Genomic DNA, 15,661 nt, shown 5'->3' with positions numbered 1-15,661 from the left:
TTCTAGCCTGTGCCGGTTTGCCGTGCAATATCATACGGAGTATGGTACGGAATATTGTAGGGAGTATTATAGGAAGTAGAGCATTTCTCGTGAATTCCAGTACAGACAAGAAGCCTAACGTTGGAATAGAAAGTAGATGTCAATCTTAGGATGCAAGTGGGTTTGAAGAGGGAAGGAAGCCGGTGGACAAGCAGATTCGATGTCTCCCCTCCATACTTCTCATATTACAGAATATGTGTATAGTATCGTGTTCGTTCTATAACAGACCGAGGAAAGCCGATCCATACCAAGACACTCGATTATATAGCCGACAGCTACTACGTCCACATCCAACCTCAGATGGGTTTAGGGAAATAGTTCATCGTTCAAAGATCACAAACGGAGACGGATGAGTTTGTCAATTCCACCGCTTTGCTACAAACGAGGCTCGTTCTGATACAAAGGCAAGCCGGGAACATAGAAGTGAGCTAGGGTCTCACCCGCAATTGTTCTACTTGGATCTCAAACGGGCTGGTTTATACTGAGACCTTCAAACAGGCCTAGGGCAAATGGCAACCTTTTTGTACCCCCGTGCCGTGTGACCTTTCTTCCAAAAGCCTCGGTGGAACTGCAACCTTGCAAAAAAAGCATTTGGCAACTATCCAACGATCATGGTGTCGCTTATAGCAGCCGGTCTAATTGGACTGGGTGCTCTCTATATGTGGCGTGTTAACTCGGCCATGAAAGTAGTCCCCGAAGAGGCACAGAAACTATCACCTCATCGCTGGACAGTCGAAGAGATCAAAGCAGCTTATAAAAAGAACCTGGAAACGCCCATCGATGTGACCAAGAGCCTGCCCCCAAAACAATCTCGACGGTACGTGGTAGTAGGCGGAACCGGTACGTCGAGATACAAGTCGCTCATATCCATCCACTGACTCTCCAAACTATAGGTCTGGTTGGCGCTTGGATAGTCTCGCATCTCCTCACACGTGGCGAAGATCCCAAGGCCATTCGCATTTTAGACCTGATCTCCCCAGAGCAGGATATGCTCAAGAAAGGCGTGTGCTGGATCAAAACCAACATTGTCGACGAGTTCGCAGTAACAACAGCATTCGAGGCGCCATGGCCTGCCAATGTTACCAACCTCGCTCTGACAGTCTACCACACTGCAGCCATTATCCGACCCCAAGATCGACTCAAGAGCTTCCTACCGCTCAGCAGCAAAGTCAACATCGATGGAACACGGAAGGTGCTGAATGCCGCAAGACTCGCTGGCGCCACAGCATTTATCTGGACATCCTCGGGGTCCGTCGCACTGCACCAACCAACCTTCTGGATCGCGCCGTGGGCAACCCAGCCCAAGCGTGTAGTTCAAGTGATCAGCGACAGCACCAAGATGCCCGAATCCCACGACCAATTCTTCGGCAACTACGCCGTAACAAAAGCCGAAGCAGAGCGCCTCGTCCGTGCAGCAGATAACCCAGCAACAAATTTCCGCACTGGCTGCATCCGCCCTACAAACAGCGTCTATGGCACTGGCGGCCAAGACAACAACGTTATCACGGGCCTTTACCTCCGCAACGGAGGCAGTCCGACCTGGGCCCGCCCGATGCTGCAAAGTTTTGTGCACGCGGAAAACGTCTCGATCGCACACCTTTTGTACGAACAGCGTTTGATCCAACAGAGCGAGCCTGGTTCGCAGCTCCCGAATATAGGTGGCCAGGCGTTCACCGTTAGCGACCCCAACCCGGCGATTGCATTTGAGGATTTATACACCTTGCTCACGACATTGTCCAACACGCCGATTTCGTTTCCCGAGGTGCAGCCCTTGCCGTTGTTAGTGGTTGCGTATTTCGTTGAGATGTACACCTTCTTGCAGTACAGATATCTCTCGTGGTTTCTGCCGAGGTTGTCGGGGGATATTGGGCGGCTTCAGCCCTCGCTGTTCTCCGTTATCAACGTGCATGCGTTTGCTGATGATTCGCGCGCGAAGCTGGCGCCTGAGTTGGGTGGATTGGGATATAACCCGCCTCTGAACACTCTCGAGGGTCTGTGTCGGCGGCTTGTGGACTGGAATACGAAGGCCGAGAGGGAGGGTTGAGGTCATGGGGAAGAAGATACGGTTGGGCCCTGTGAAGGTTTCTGAAGATGGTGTCGAGGTGGCTGTGCCGAGGGTGTTGTGAGGATTCGAGTTGGTCCGATCTACTTCGGATATGAGTAGAAAAGCAGACACTGGGCTATGTTTTATTGAAGCATGATTTGGCATGCAATTCAATGCGCACTTCAAGTGGTATTAGGGGTTTAGTTCTAAAATGGAACACGTTGTGGCGTGAAATAGAATCATTTTGCGAAAAGAAGGGCCCTGGTGAATTTTACTCATTGAATTTTTCTGCAACTTCCAAGGTTGGAATAGCCGGAGCCGACCAGCAGTACCCGGCCATATCAAGGTCTCATTCCTCCTCAATCTTCCTTTAAACAAAAAGGCCTTGGATAAAGTTGGTCTGGAGATTGATAAGCCCCCATAGATAGTCGTGACTCGAGATCGATGGTTGCACTGACCTCGGGACAGTTTGCCGAAGCACACCGAGATGTCATCGTTGATAAGCTGTTCGGGCGAGCATAAGTCCTCGGTGCAAAAGCAAGAGCGACACAAGTAGGCCACTTCCCAAAGTGTCCACAGACCAAGGAACAAGGGCATTGTAACTCTCAAGTCGCACACATAGCAATGCACCATGCAAGCGTTCCACCAAGCAGACTGTGCGACCAAGAACATGAATCCCTCAGCCAGCAGAGGGTCGCTAGGATGACAGCCTTTCATTTCTCAGAAAGACAGTACACAAACAAGACGAAAGTCTCCCTTAGCGAGCCTGCTGCTGGGCCATTTGACGCATATAGTCGAGACGCTGTATGCGTAGACGCTCGGATGCCACCTCAACATCAAGAATCGCCCCTAGACGATCCTTCCACGTCTCCTCGAGACCGACTAGCTCGCCCTGGCTCGCTTCCTGTACAATTTTTCTCTGTTTGTTCACCTCTTCAGAAGCCTCCTTCATATCTGCCAACTCCTTCTCAAGGGAACCGAGTATCTGCTCAAGCTGTGAATTGCCGATCAGCCAAGCGTTCTTGCCATGCTCTTCCAGCAGAGCCAAGTTCTCGTAGCGCTTTGACAGGTGTGAGCTTGACGCATAAGCCTTCTGCAAAGTCTGGCGCCAAGCGTCTAAGTCGGGCGTTTCGGTGTCTGATGCGCGAGTTGGGGCCTCTGGTGCTTCGTAACGGGATAGGTCAATACCGCCGGTGAGAGGCGCGCCTTGCGCTTTGCGCGAGAGTTCTTGTTGCATGAATTGAGAGAATTTGGGCTCTGGTGCTTCTGGAATCCAAGGGTGCATTGTGGATGTGTGCTCCGGGGATAGCTCTGCATTGATGAGTTGCTGCGCTCGCGCTTGCGCGGACGCAGTGGGCGCCGCATCGATATCTTCAAGAGTCAGTGATTGGGCTCTAAAAGTACGTCCCTTGACCACTCTGGGTACATACATGGCAGCGAGTCATGGGATTCATTGATTAACGGCATTTTGAAGTGATGTGCTTGTATAGATGTCAAGACCAAGAACAGTACTCCGTAGATTAATCTGAGAACCATTGCTACATGAAGGCGGTGATGAAGGCGGCGAGGTGAGGGCAGCTGACCTAGCCCATATCAACCACGTGACCTCCGCCTTTTTTTAAATGTGTACGAACTGTGGGCTTAGTTTGTAAGTTAATCACCATATCCAAAGTGGATGCATTCATGGCTGCATTCGAGCCATGGGACATATTTTATACATTACTGTAGCAAGATCCAGGGCTTGGGAGTTCGGGGAAATACGCGGGCAGTTACCACGACCCTCTAGCATGCTCTCCCGACTGTATAACGACGATTCTATCCAGTTTGGGTTGTTTTTACGCGAGGTACCTGAGTGCTAACTCGTGTTCTCAGCTCATCGACTAGCTTAAAGTCGATGTAACTCAGCCTTCACATGTGCAGCGGGCGCACGAACACATCTCATTCCCTGTGCGGAGGGAGTCCAGCGAAAGTCTATTCCCTTTTGGTCTGCGGGATTCAATGGATGACGACCCCAACCCGTTGTACATCGCTGAGATGAATGTCACCTACCGAGTACTTCAAGTACACTAATGTTCGGCTTCTTTCCTAAGCTTGGTGGTACTTGGGCATTGATCATCTTCACTTGCAGGTAGCTCGTTTGTCTTCCCATCGTGTCCCTCACTAAGTGCACTTATATAAGAACCCGTATCTCGCGGGAGGATACCGATTTTTCAAGGGATATATTTACTCATAGCATCCTTTCTGCAGATATCCTAACTCGATATTACTTGGTATACATTGGCAAATTCTTCCAATGATGGCCAACTTTCGCAAGGGCGTTACCTTTGCTGGGATGACTCTTACAGTGTTAGTGTTTTTGCAGCTGATTGCAATCTTCAAATTTGATAGCCAGTCACAGTCGCCTTTGCCTAGCTTTATTTCAAACTTCAATCAGTGGAAAAGCCGAGCGAACGTGGCTGCAGCCGATGGTGTCTTTTTGGTTGGAGCGGGTAAGGCAGACATAACTGGGTATGCTTATATTTGAATGTTGACATGTCAATGTACTAAATTGACTGATCTGATCACTAGGCCGGTTGTGGAGCTTGCTCTCGCTGGCTACGCCAGTTTGGACCAACTAGGCACTGGTCTCAAGCAGAGGCTGTATTCTCGCGCCTTCATCTTCGCAAACCCAAACAAGCCCGATGACACTTTTGTGTACCTGGTCCTCGATACACTTGCGGGTGACACGGCCGTGCGACATGGTGTCCTGGAGGGTCTCAATGCGCTCGGTGGGAAGTATGCCCGGTACGGTGAACGCAATGTCGCAATGACGGGGACACATTCCCACTCCGGGCCTGGAGCGTGGATGAACTACTTGCTGCCTCAGATCCCGGCATTGGGGTTCAACAAGCAAAGCTATCAAGCCATTGTCGACGGCACTGTTCTATCAATAATCCGCGCTCATGAGAACTTAGCGCCGGGTCGGCTCTCTTTTGGATCCATCGACTTGCCCGAAACAAATGTAAACCGCAGTCCCTTTTCATACGAGCATAATCCCGAGGAAGAACGGGCACGGTATTCTGCTAATGTTGATAAATCGCTCTCGCTCATTCGGTTTGATCGCGAATTCGACAACAAGACAGCGGCTGTCCTAACATGGTTCCCTGTTCATGGCACGTCTATGTACAACAATAACACTCTGGTCAGTGGTGATAACAAAGGTGTTGCGGCTTACCTCTTCGAGCGCAGCGTCGATGGCGATGCAAGCTTTACTGATGATGCCGTAATTGGATTCTCTCAAGCGAATGTCGGGGACACATCCCCGAATGTTCTGGGGACTTGGTGCGAAGATGGCTCTGGAAAGATGTGTCGATATGAAGATAGCACTTGCGGTGGCAGAAACGAAGACTGCCATGGTCGAGGTCCTTTCTTCCGTGAGAACGACAACGGAGCGAAGAGCTGCTTCGAGATTGGGCGCCGCCAGTACTCAGCAGCAAAGAAGCTATACGAAAAGATGGACACCACCGCTCTCAAAATCACTGGTTCCGCGGTGAAGTCTTTCCATGTGTACAAAGACATGAATGGCTACACTTTCCTCTCGCCGTTCAACTCTAGCATGTTGACGACTTGTCCCGCGGCTCTGGGGTACTCATTTGCAGCCGGAACTACAGACGGACCCGGTGCCTTTGACTTTACCCAAAATGTTACTGGTCCTGCCGAACGCAATCCCCTGTGGCAAGTTGCGCGTGCAGTCATCCACCAGCCCAGCCAAACACAGCAGCAGTGTCAAAGCCCCAAGGATGTGCTATTGGATATCGGCACTCTTACTGAACCGTATCCATGGGCCGCGGATATTGTTGACATCCAGGTCTTGCGAGTGGGTCAGCTGTTTCTTGTTATCTCCACTAGCGAAGCTACTACGATGTCTGGGCGACGCTGGAAGGAGGCCATTGCGAAAGGAGCAAATCAACACCTTTCAGTTTACGAACCTCTAGTGGTACTAGGAGCCCCATCAAACAGCTATGCTCACTACGTTGCAACAGAGGAAGAGTACGACGCCCAGCGCTACGAGGGCGCGTCTACACTTTACGGCCCCAACACACTGGCAGCCTATGTCAATCTGACCCTCACTTACCTGCCATATTTGGGAAGCTCCTCAGACGTTGCCAAACTTCCAGTTATTCAACCTGGGCCCACGCCACCAATCAATACCAACCGTTCATTGAGCTTCATCACGGGAGTGGTGTATGACGGAGCGCCCATTGGCAGGCATTTCGGAAATGTGACATCAAACCCAGGGAGTGGACCCTATGGCCCCGGAGATATTGTCAAGACGGTCTTTGTAGGTGCCAATCCCCGGAATAATCTGCACCTCGAATCAACTTACGCTGCTGTTGAAAGAAAAAGCGAGTCTGGCGCATGGGAGATCGTCCGCAATGACCGCGACTGGAATTTGGTCTTCACGTGGAAGCGAACCAATGAGATCCTTGGCCATAGTGAGGTGACAATTCAATGGGAGATTGAGGATGAGTATTATAGTGTCGATACTACGTCGCCTCTGCAGGCTGGGACCTATCGGATGCATTATTATGGAGACTCAAAGAATCCTCTTGGCGAAATCTCGCCGTTTGAGGGCATTAGTGGGATTTTCACAGTGAAAACTTCCTAATCTGACTCATTTATAACATAGTGGTATGTGGAGTGGTGGCAGGTTGAATGAATGATGTCAAATAATTTCATTATCCGAAGTGAATGAAGCAAGTGTACGACCCCCAGAGTAATCAGGTCACAGAAATTATATCCTCACTTACGCGCCCGCACATGTAGCAAATGAACTAGCCAGGCACTCTTGGTCTACAAATATACTCAGTCCATCTGTCAACATGAAATTCTCAACACAATAGTACAGTGGTCCTGCGCCTGCAGCTGGCCAATCACCACACGCTATAGACCAAGGCTGGGCGCCTACTGCAACATCTCTTTGTCGTGCGATCTATTTCTAGAAAATTTCGTCCCACAAAGAGCCCCTTGCAATGGCGGTTCCCTCTGAACTGAAGTATTTCTGGCTTCTTCATGGAAAAACCATGGTTTGAACAATGGGCGACTGGCAGGAAGCCCTAAGCCCACACATCGACCCCTTATGAAGCGCAGGAATCTCGATGGCGAGGGATGTGAAAGACAAATCTCCTTCCTGTTAAAGTCTCAGGTTGCTTCATCTTGCTCCGTTCTTTTGTTTCTCTTCGTTTCTATGGTCCCTAGTGATCCGGCCATTCTTTCATTTGCAAGCCATCAAGACGTCTCTCAACCCTATCCATTCACCACTGACCTACATGATATTTCTTTCGCCATGCTTTTTCTAAACATTTGATTGTGATCATCTTATACATATGCTCTTATGCATTTTTGACTGAGCATCAAATTTTTTCTCTGTCCCACTTTATCCAAGTCGTGTCTCGACAATCGTTTCCAACACTCTCGTTTCTAAATCAGGATGCTTCGCTTTCAGTTCTTTTTGTTCCTTCTTCTACCCTGGATGGCTTCGGCTGGTCCGATATTTCGCTGGCAGTCCCGGTCATTGAAGGCACCTAGGCCGACTTTTTCCCCCCTGTTGCCTAATATTGAACGGCGTGAACCTGGCGGGATCACCGAAATCACGCCTATGGCGGGACCTACCCAGATGCAGTTTACGTACGAGGATCCAATTGTATCTAACCCTCTTCTATACCGTGCTGCCAACCACTAAGCTAACCATTAATCAAAAGCCAACTACAACTCCAGAGCCAACTACCACCTCTCATGCATCCACTACGACTCGGCGATTCACATCATCATACACAGCCCCGGGAATGCTAAGTTCAATACCCACAACTAGTTTAAAGACTGTCAGCATTCCAGGCTCAACATCTTTCCTCGATTCCCTGGTGATACCGAGCCCAGCCCGATCTTCATCGGCTGCGCTTCTAGGTGGAGTGACCAGCATCAAAGCTACCACTGTGACTCCACCAATCCCGACCTCTACGACCATACAGTCAGCAACAGTGTCCAGCAGCAGCCCAGCTGTTGGAGCTATTGCGCCCCCAGGAGGAGCAGGCAGCAACGGTTCTTCTACATTTACACCGGTGATCCCAACCTCTAATCCCATCCAGCCAGCGAAGACTACGCCGACACAATCTACATTACTATGGTCTCCCACATCAGGATCCAAACCAGCGGTGACCGTAACCGAGCCTGTGATTGTTTATGTGACCAAAGGAGCATCGACTCCCTTCTCGACATGCGTTATCCGTCATGCACCCAGCGGCGACAACTCATCAGTGTCATCGGCATATCCAACGGTAAAACCGTCTGTTGAGCCGATAACTACATCTTTGAACTTTGTGACGATCCATTCCACTGCAACGTCGGCCATTCGTGTGCCTGTTTACCCAACATTATCATTACCTGCGTCTTCGTCTTCGGTGTTTGCGTCCTCAACTGTGAGCGCCCCGAGTGTGAGTGCAGCACCTACAGTGTCCGAAAATGCCAGTGTAATTTCAGTTGTTCTTATGACCGCCAGCCCAGCAACACCATCGCTTCCTTCTTCGTCTTGGTTGTTGTCATCCCCGAATGAGGCTGCTCCTGTGGTGACAGCTCACCTGACTTCCACGATTGTGGTTCCTCTGACAGTTTTCCCGACTACATCGTTGCCTTCTTCTGTGTCTTCATTTTTGACGTCCTCAAGTGAGATTGCTTCTTTAGCGACATTCCGTCTCACTTCCACTAGTGTCGTTACAATAACTGTTTACTCGACAACATCTCCATCTGATCCATTGCTGCAATCCTTTGGTGAGACTGCTCCACTTGAGACTTCTCCAGTCGTGACAGCCCACATCACCTCCCCGGAAATTGTTCAACTGACCTCGTATGGATCGACTGCCATACGAGCAACAGATTCCACATCTACCGTGGATGCCGATTTCGCCCCCACGACCTCTACGCCAGGTCAAGGCATACTTAGTGTGAATCCAGTTACGCCGTCTGGCTTTATCACGATCACTGAGACTCAGACGGAGACAACGACGGTAACAGATCGCATTACTGAGACTGTTACTGCTACTGTTACTCGGGATTAACTGCAAGATTGTGATGAAATTGATTCTGTTCATTTTTTTTTGCATGGGGGCTTTCGTGTGGTTGTTTCTTTCAAATTTCACTCTTTTCTCTGTTTTCCTGTCTACGTCAAACTGTTCCTTTCTTATAATAACAAGTTCATACAAAAAGGCTATGTTTAGGCTAAGCCACAAAAAAATCACATTTGAGTCCCCCTGGTCCCTTCGCGATAAACGTACATAATGTACCTGTATACCTCATATTTGCTGTTTCTCCCCCCTTGATGTATCCCTTCGAGTCTGAGATGAGCTTTTCCCACTAAACACCATAACCACCTGTATAACCTTAACTACCTCTCTACCTTGACTTCCACCTAACCCTCCCAACCCACATAGCCCAATCCCGCACATCTTCCCTCTCACAAATCCTCTCAACAGTAAACCACTCCCTAGCGAGCTCTTCATTACTCGCCATGCGATGCACGAAACTATGACAAGCGCGACAAAGCCACGCCACGCTATTCAACATCCACTCATCATGCCACCCCTTCTTAACAACCTTCGCATGTACCCCGCGTGGAATCAGATGGTGATACGATAACGGGATCCAGTCGCGCTCGCATATCTCGCACGCGTCCGCACGCGTGCTCGCCCACGCCGGCGGACCAGTCGTCACGCTTGAGGTGTATTCTGCCAATACCGGCGCGAGGAAGTCTAGTAATTCAACTGTGTCGGGGATTATGCCATAGACTAGTAGCGAGTCGGTTACGCTAACTGGTATTGGTGAGAATAGGGTTTCAAGCGTGGCGCGTGGGAGAGGAGTATCGGTGTCTGGGGGTATGTAGAGGGTTGATAGGGTTGGGTCGTGTTGGATGGCCGCGTAGCTTAGGGTTTGGAGAAGGATTGGAAATGTGGCAAAGGTTTCCGAGGCTATGAACTGGGGTTATTAGCTTTGGGGCTTGGTAGTTGTTGGCTGTGTGTTGGTTTTGCTGAGCCCAAGGGCTGATTGCCTTGCGCTGGGGTAGACTGGGTGCATGTACATCAACAAACTCGGCGAGCTCTTCCGGGTCTGCTCTCCCGGTTGAGACTGTTGTCGCTGTTCTTACGTCTTTGCGCTCGGTCCGCTTGCCCTTTGGCTTCCGTCGCGTTGGCTTTGGTTTTTCCTCTGAGCGGGCCACGATGGCATTAGACAGACATTCGCGGAATACTGCATAGTTCTCATTGGAATTCATTGAGACTTGATTAGGGGAGAGAAGCCTTGACCGTAAGCTTGGCCCGGAGAGATGTTTTGCCCCACGGGAGATTGACATCATTCTACTACATTCTTCAAGGCTTCAAACTTTTTTTTGCTTTTTGCCATCGGCAATTCTGAACCATCATTACAGCTAAGACCGTTGTCGCTTTTGACCTATGAGGCACTTTGCTCTCAACTGAATCAATGGCCAAGGTGTAGTTGATCTCCGCGCTCTGGAGGCGGTGTCAGTTGGAGTACACATGGAGATTGAACAGCATGGGCAAGCAACGCTTCGAAGCTTGGCGCTCAGATTATTGACTATCAAAAGGCCGACATCTCAGCCATCACACGCAACTCCCTGCTGCACGCGCTGGTCGACAACAACGATCAGCTGAGCGACGACAACATCGAACACCTGATGCAAGCTTGACAGTCTCTACACGTTTTCTGATGTGAATCCAACTTTGACCCATAGAGCTGCCGACTCATTCATCTAAGCTGTGGCATTCTCCAACGGCATCCAACTCGGCATCGCTGTCCAAGGACCTTTCGCCATACGCGAGTGTCATTCCAAGATATCGTCACCGTGGACGAAGTCCAACAACATCAGCCACTAAAAGGCGAGCTACAAGCACCTAGCGGAACAGACAGGCCAAGACCCATCGCAGATGAGCAAACATGCTGATTAGCAGCAACCCCTTCGGTGTGATCAGGGCGCGCTACACGAATGCAATCTACATGGGTTGATCGTGTTGGTGCGGGATAAAGGATGCCGCGGCTCCAGATCTACAGCCAACGGTCATTTTTAAACAGTCTGGAGCGTCATGTGCACGAGATTCATTGCCATCGGCTTTGAGTCTAGACGTCACAACATTGAACTTCGAACAAAGGTTCAAACATCAAAAGAGGCTTGAAAAGAAGGAATGTACAGCTGAATATATTTCCGAACGCTCCACACTTTAGTAGAAGAGTTTGGGGTAAGCCAGCAGATTTGGTCTTTCCTCCCATTTCCCCTCCAGAACAGTGATTGTAACAAAAGTTCAGAGTGAATAGGGAGGAATTCAGTTTATGTGAAGAAGAAAAGGAAGAGGGCCCACGAGGAAAAAAATTCTCAGTAAAATAGCACCAGCTTAGTCATCTGAGCTGATATCCACGGATCGCGTGATGTCTTATCGATAAGCTGTGGCCTGCTTTCGAACTTCGTCAGCAGGGATTCTTTGAACCTGTGAACCTGCAAGTCATGTCGCAACTCCTGGATCTTAGTCGAGCTGCCTGGCTGTATCCTCTTCGGGTATGTTATTTGGGGGAGGGGAGGGGAGGGGGGTTCCTAAGCTCCATCACTAAACTTAGCAGGGAATCTACTATTTTGCGTCGAATCGGTTCCTATGGCCTCTCTTCAAGGCTCGCCTTCTTCCCATCCTCCTCCTCTCATCCTTCATATACTTCATCCTCTTCTTCTTCACCTATCTACCTCAGGTTGCTTTTCTTGCCATATTTCAGGGCAACTCAGCATGGGTGAGTGGCGCATTCCTGGTGCTTGGTGAAGGAGCTGCGATTGTTGCCGCCCTCTTCGAGGCATTCTTTGTCGATGAGACTCTAGTGGATATCTTCGACGCAGTATTGGTGAATGAGGGCCAAGAGGAGCTTGTCACCATCTCGCGGGTTATCTATCCCGAGCCCGACAACCCGGCCAAGCGATTGGGCACGCCGACCACCAGTGCCGTATATTCTCCATTTTCGTTGCAGCAGATCGTTGAATTCATCATTCTGCTTCCGCTTATCTTCATTCCGGTGGCCGGTACTCCTATGTTTTTAGTTTTGACTGGCTACCGTGCCGGTCCCTTGCACCACTGGCGTTACTTTCACCTGCTGGATATGTCCAAGCAGCAAAGAAAGGAAAGTATCAGTCGTCGTCAGCTGCAGTACACTACGTAAGTCCTGTTCCTTTTCTCTGTCAATGTGAGACCTCACACACTCTAGGTTTGGGACGGTGGCCCTGATCCTTCAAATGATACCTCCTTTCTCTATGCTATTTTTGATGACCACAGCTGCTGGGTCGGCACTTTGGGTGACCGACATCGAACGCAAGCGACGAGCTATTAACCGGCCACCCAGCCGACTTGGTGAGCATTACCGTGACGATGTTATGCCATGACGTGTGAACGATACATCTCTTTCGGGTGACCGAGGTTACTGCGAAATGCACCTAACTTGCCATTTCTGGTTCCTGATTCAACCTTTCCGTATCATTAGGGAGGAGTCGGTCACGGATCAATATTCTTGATAACACCCATCGTAATTCCTTCTGCCTGGTTAATCTTGTAGGAACAAGGTCTGGAGTTTGGTTGGATTGCGAGCAACACGTGACTTCACCTGAATGTGGCCCCTAGAGGAAAGAGCCTGATAAAGATACCGCTGCAGCGAGAATTCAATGTCTAAATAGTTCCGATACATGCTTTGATCTTTTGGTCTAGTAGCTAAATGGTCTTTGGTAATTTCTCAGGAGCTAGCGGTCTGAGTTGAGCACAGAATTACACGAGACGTGTTTTCATTTAAAAAAATTTTTTTTTTGAGAACGAATTCATAATGTATGCCTTGAAATGATCCCTTGAGAGCAAATCATCGAGAAGATCTTTTGTTTTTTTTATGGTCGCATCAGGGTTAAAGTACCCCAGATTTCCCTGCAGGTTTGACCCGCTTAGCAATCCGGAAGTGTGACCCCCCTCCATCACTTCCCCGAGATTTCCAGAGCTTCAGCTATAAAAGTTCCTTCTGGCTTTGGGGACTCAGATTTCCGCATTCTTCTATATGAATAAACCTGGAGTTTGGATGTGCTGATAGTCTTGGGCCGATTAAACATGATTTGACGGTTCGAGGTGTGGTCATCTCGGCAATTTGCTCATCGATGGACCCGAAAACTAGGCTGCGCAAGGCCTGCGATGCCTGTAGTATTCGAAAAGTGAAGGTATCGTTCCTTTATCAAAATGTGCAGGAAAATACTGATTTCCATGCAAGTGTGATACTGGTGGGCCTCCTTGTCGGTCGTGCGCTAGCTTGGATATTCCCTGCACCTATGAAAGACCAAGCAGGCGCCGCGGGCCTCCCAACCGCCATGCAGAGGCGTTCAAGAAACAAAAGCGGGAGCCTGAAGATGCAGCGTCGCTTAGCCCGGCAGACTATCCATCGGCGACGACTCCCCTAGCAATGCCTTTCACCAACCCTCAATCTGCATTGTTCCCTCTTTCGGTGGAATCGATATGTTCTTTGCACACGGTGCAAATGTTGCTCGATGACTTTTTTACGTACATCCATCCTTTGGTCCCAATTCCACACGAGCCTTCTTTTCGAGCAGCCTTTGAACGCCGAGAAGATGTAACCAACCATACATTTTTGGCACTTCTGGCCTCAATGGTTGGACTGCTAGTGGCTTCCTTTCCTCGACGACCTAAACTCAGACTCAACACGGAAGCCGAACGCACTGCTTTCCCCAATTCCACAGCTCTAGTAAAACGATGCCTTGACGTTGCCATCCAAGCCCGCGGGACCGGGTACCTTGATCGCAACGCCACGGTCTACGATGCAGCGATCAGCTATTTTCTCGGTGTATGTGCCGGATATATTTACAACATGCGTCGATGCCGGGTGTACCTGTCGGAATGCCGGGTCATGCTCCAAGTGTACGATTTATGCCGATCTCCGACCACCACCAACCGCCCATCCTCGACATCAGGGCCCCTCAATCCAAGATCATCGGCCTCAGCAATGGTCCACAATCAATCAGCACAAACTTTCACGGAAAGCCAGGGGATCGACCTCATCACGCAAGAGCTCGGCCGGCGTCTGTTCTATGTCACCTTTGTTGGATATCAGACATTACTCCAGATGGGCTCTTCGGATATCAAGGTTCATGTTCCCCCAGAGACACCAACGGACCGTTACCCACCACTCCCACTGGAGATCGACGATGAATTTTTATTCTCAACATATGTTGAGCCGCAGCCATCCGACCGAGTTTCACAGCTAGTCGGATTCAACGCAAATGTCCGCGTCTACAGCTCGTATACCACCCTGCTAGCTTGGGAAATAGCGTTCGGCAGCGGTCAAATCTTTGATTGGGAGCACCAGCGCCACTGCATTTGGGACTGTCTGAAGCAAGCAAAATCTGCACTTATCGATGTTCCTTCTGAATTGTCTCTCCACAATCCTAAACACATGTCTCACATATCCCCGGCGGGTTTGGCAGGTCTTGGCGGAGATGATACAATTTTCAGCTACTCTAATGATCATATCCACCAAGAACGACGTGCCATACAGTATGAAATCCAGAAAGCCAATATCTACGCAAGCCAGCTATGCACCAGGTCCTATCTAGTCGAGAAGTACTGGAGCCTTTTCGAGACATTTTCAAAGTATGGAAAGTCCCCTAAATTTTCGACCCTGGGCAGCACCACACCACATATCAAGATTGAAGGAAGACTTCATCCGGTACCGAGTGCGAGTGCCACTGCCACTGGTACAGCCCCGTCGGAAATCAACACCCAAGCTCATCCCCATGCACAAACCGACTACATTTGCCGCATGATGGCCGAAGAGCGCAAACTGGTCATTAAAGATCTCTTCGTACTATTACGAACAGTGAACGAAGTGAACATGGAGCCAAACGGTGCAAGCATTGTACGCTCCCCTTGCTCAAAACACCACTTTCTCTCACGTATGAAACTGACAAAAGGTCCTTGTTTACAGACCAACAAAATCCGCCAAGTGGCATCCACCCTCCTCGGCCTCTCCCACCGAACGAATCAATCCTGCACCGAAATCCCAAACCTCAAGACCGCTGCTGCACCATCACCAACGACCGCACCGCCAGGCCTCCACATTCTCACCGCCGCAGAAGCGGAATCCTACCTACACGCATTCATCGAGACGCTTGTCCGACTGGAATGCCATTCCTTCGTGGGTGAGGCAGCCAGTCCTGCCGACGGCGTTAGTCCGCAAATGAACGGCCGCGCTATGAGCTATTTGAGTGATTACGAGCGCGACCAAGAAGAATTGAGCCAGTGGGCAAGTTTAAAGGAGTATCAGCAGAAGTTTGCGGAAGCTGGCGGTGTTTTGCATCAGTTGTAGCGTTTCCAACTTCTTCCTGATGTTGTTCTTTTCCCCTCGACATTCGCGTGCATTACTTTTTGGGGTGGGATGGTCAAATGCTCTGTAGTGCTGGATCACAAATGGATATTGTATATTTCGTTATTCAAACATGAATACATCAAAGACCTGATC

General features: G+C 49.8%; 8 protein-coding genes across 8 annotated transcripts; 6 read left to right on the top strand and 2 right to left on the bottom strand.

The window, feature by feature from the left end:
* Nucleotides 1–650: 650 nt before the first annotated feature.
* Nucleotides 651–2,083, top strand: Pdw03_4490 (3beta-hydroxysteroid-dehydrogenase/decarboxylase; the record flags this gene model as incomplete). Its single annotated transcript, XM_014675605.1, has 2 exons — nucleotides 651–879; nucleotides 933–2,083. The coding sequence occupies 2 exons, from the start codon at nucleotides 651–653 to the stop codon at nucleotides 2,081–2,083; spliced, it is 1,380 nt and encodes a 459-aa protein (XP_014531091.1).
* Nucleotides 2,084–2,840: 757 nt separating this feature from the next.
* On the bottom strand, nucleotides 2,841–3,550 carry Pdw03_4489 (BCAS2 family protein; the record flags this gene model as incomplete). The annotated part of the gene is made up of 2 exons (XM_014675606.1): nucleotides 2,841–3,454; nucleotides 3,514–3,550. The coding sequence occupies 2 exons, from the start codon at nucleotides 3,548–3,550 to the stop codon at nucleotides 2,841–2,843; spliced, it is 651 nt and encodes a 216-aa protein (XP_014531092.1).
* Nucleotides 3,551–4,121: 571 nt separating this feature from the next.
* Nucleotides 4,122–6,731, top strand: Pdw03_4488 (Neutral/alkaline nonlysosomal ceramidase, putative; the record flags this gene model as incomplete). The annotated part of the gene is made up of 5 exons (XM_066100763.1): nucleotides 4,122–4,154; nucleotides 4,212–4,218; nucleotides 4,398–4,429; nucleotides 4,482–4,591; nucleotides 4,652–6,731. 5 exons carry the CDS (start codon nucleotides 4,122–4,124, stop codon nucleotides 6,729–6,731), a joined length of 2,262 nt encoding a protein of 753 aa, XP_065956163.1.
* Nucleotides 6,732–7,553: 822 nt separating this feature from the next.
* On the top strand, nucleotides 7,554–9,174 carry Pdw03_4487 (Cell wall protein; the record flags this gene model as incomplete). The annotated part of the gene is made up of 2 exons (XM_014675609.2): nucleotides 7,554–7,766; nucleotides 7,825–9,174. 2 exons carry the CDS (start codon nucleotides 7,554–7,556, stop codon nucleotides 9,172–9,174), a joined length of 1,563 nt encoding a protein of 520 aa, XP_014531095.2.
* A 440-nt stretch (nucleotides 9,175–9,614) lies between these two features.
* On the bottom strand, nucleotides 9,615–10,382 carry Pdw03_4486 (putative pectin lyase a precursor; the record flags this gene model as incomplete). The annotated part of the gene is made up of 3 exons (XM_066100762.1): nucleotides 9,615–9,638; nucleotides 9,722–10,087; nucleotides 10,257–10,382. The coding sequence occupies 3 exons, from the start codon at nucleotides 10,380–10,382 to the stop codon at nucleotides 9,615–9,617; spliced, it is 516 nt and encodes a 171-aa protein (XP_065956162.1).
* A 278-nt stretch (nucleotides 10,383–10,660) lies between these two features.
* Nucleotides 10,661–11,069, top strand: Pdw03_4485 (uncharacterized protein; the record flags this gene model as incomplete). The annotated part of the gene is made up of 3 exons (XM_066100761.1): nucleotides 10,661–10,664; nucleotides 10,713–10,804; nucleotides 10,860–11,069. The coding sequence occupies 3 exons, from the start codon at nucleotides 10,661–10,663 to the stop codon at nucleotides 11,067–11,069; spliced, it is 306 nt and encodes a 101-aa protein (XP_065956161.1).
* A 555-nt stretch (nucleotides 11,070–11,624) lies between these two features.
* Pdw03_4484 (Transcription factor) lies at nucleotides 11,625–12,539 on the top strand (the record flags this gene model as incomplete). The annotated part of the gene is made up of 3 exons (XM_014675611.1): nucleotides 11,625–11,675; nucleotides 11,738–12,315; nucleotides 12,365–12,539. 3 exons carry the CDS (start codon nucleotides 11,625–11,627, stop codon nucleotides 12,537–12,539), a joined length of 804 nt encoding a protein of 267 aa, XP_014531097.1.
* A 750-nt stretch (nucleotides 12,540–13,289) lies between these two features.
* Pdw03_4483 (Fungal transcriptional regulatory protein, N-terminal) lies at nucleotides 13,290–15,508 on the top strand (the record flags this gene model as incomplete). The annotated part of the gene is made up of 3 exons (XM_066100760.1): nucleotides 13,290–13,349; nucleotides 13,400–15,058; nucleotides 15,128–15,508. The coding sequence occupies 3 exons, from the start codon at nucleotides 13,290–13,292 to the stop codon at nucleotides 15,506–15,508; spliced, it is 2,100 nt and encodes a 699-aa protein (XP_065956160.1).
* Between the last annotated feature and the right edge of the window lie 153 nt (nucleotides 15,509–15,661).

Source organism: Penicillium digitatum, chromosome 1, assembly GCF_016767815.1.
Source record: "Penicillium digitatum chromosome 1, complete sequence".
Classification (NCBI taxonomy): domain Eukaryota; kingdom Fungi; phylum Ascomycota; class Eurotiomycetes; order Eurotiales; family Aspergillaceae; genus Penicillium; species Penicillium digitatum.
The sequence above is the reverse complement of the archived record's forward strand: the minus strand, read 5'-3'. Positions and strand labels throughout refer to the sequence as shown.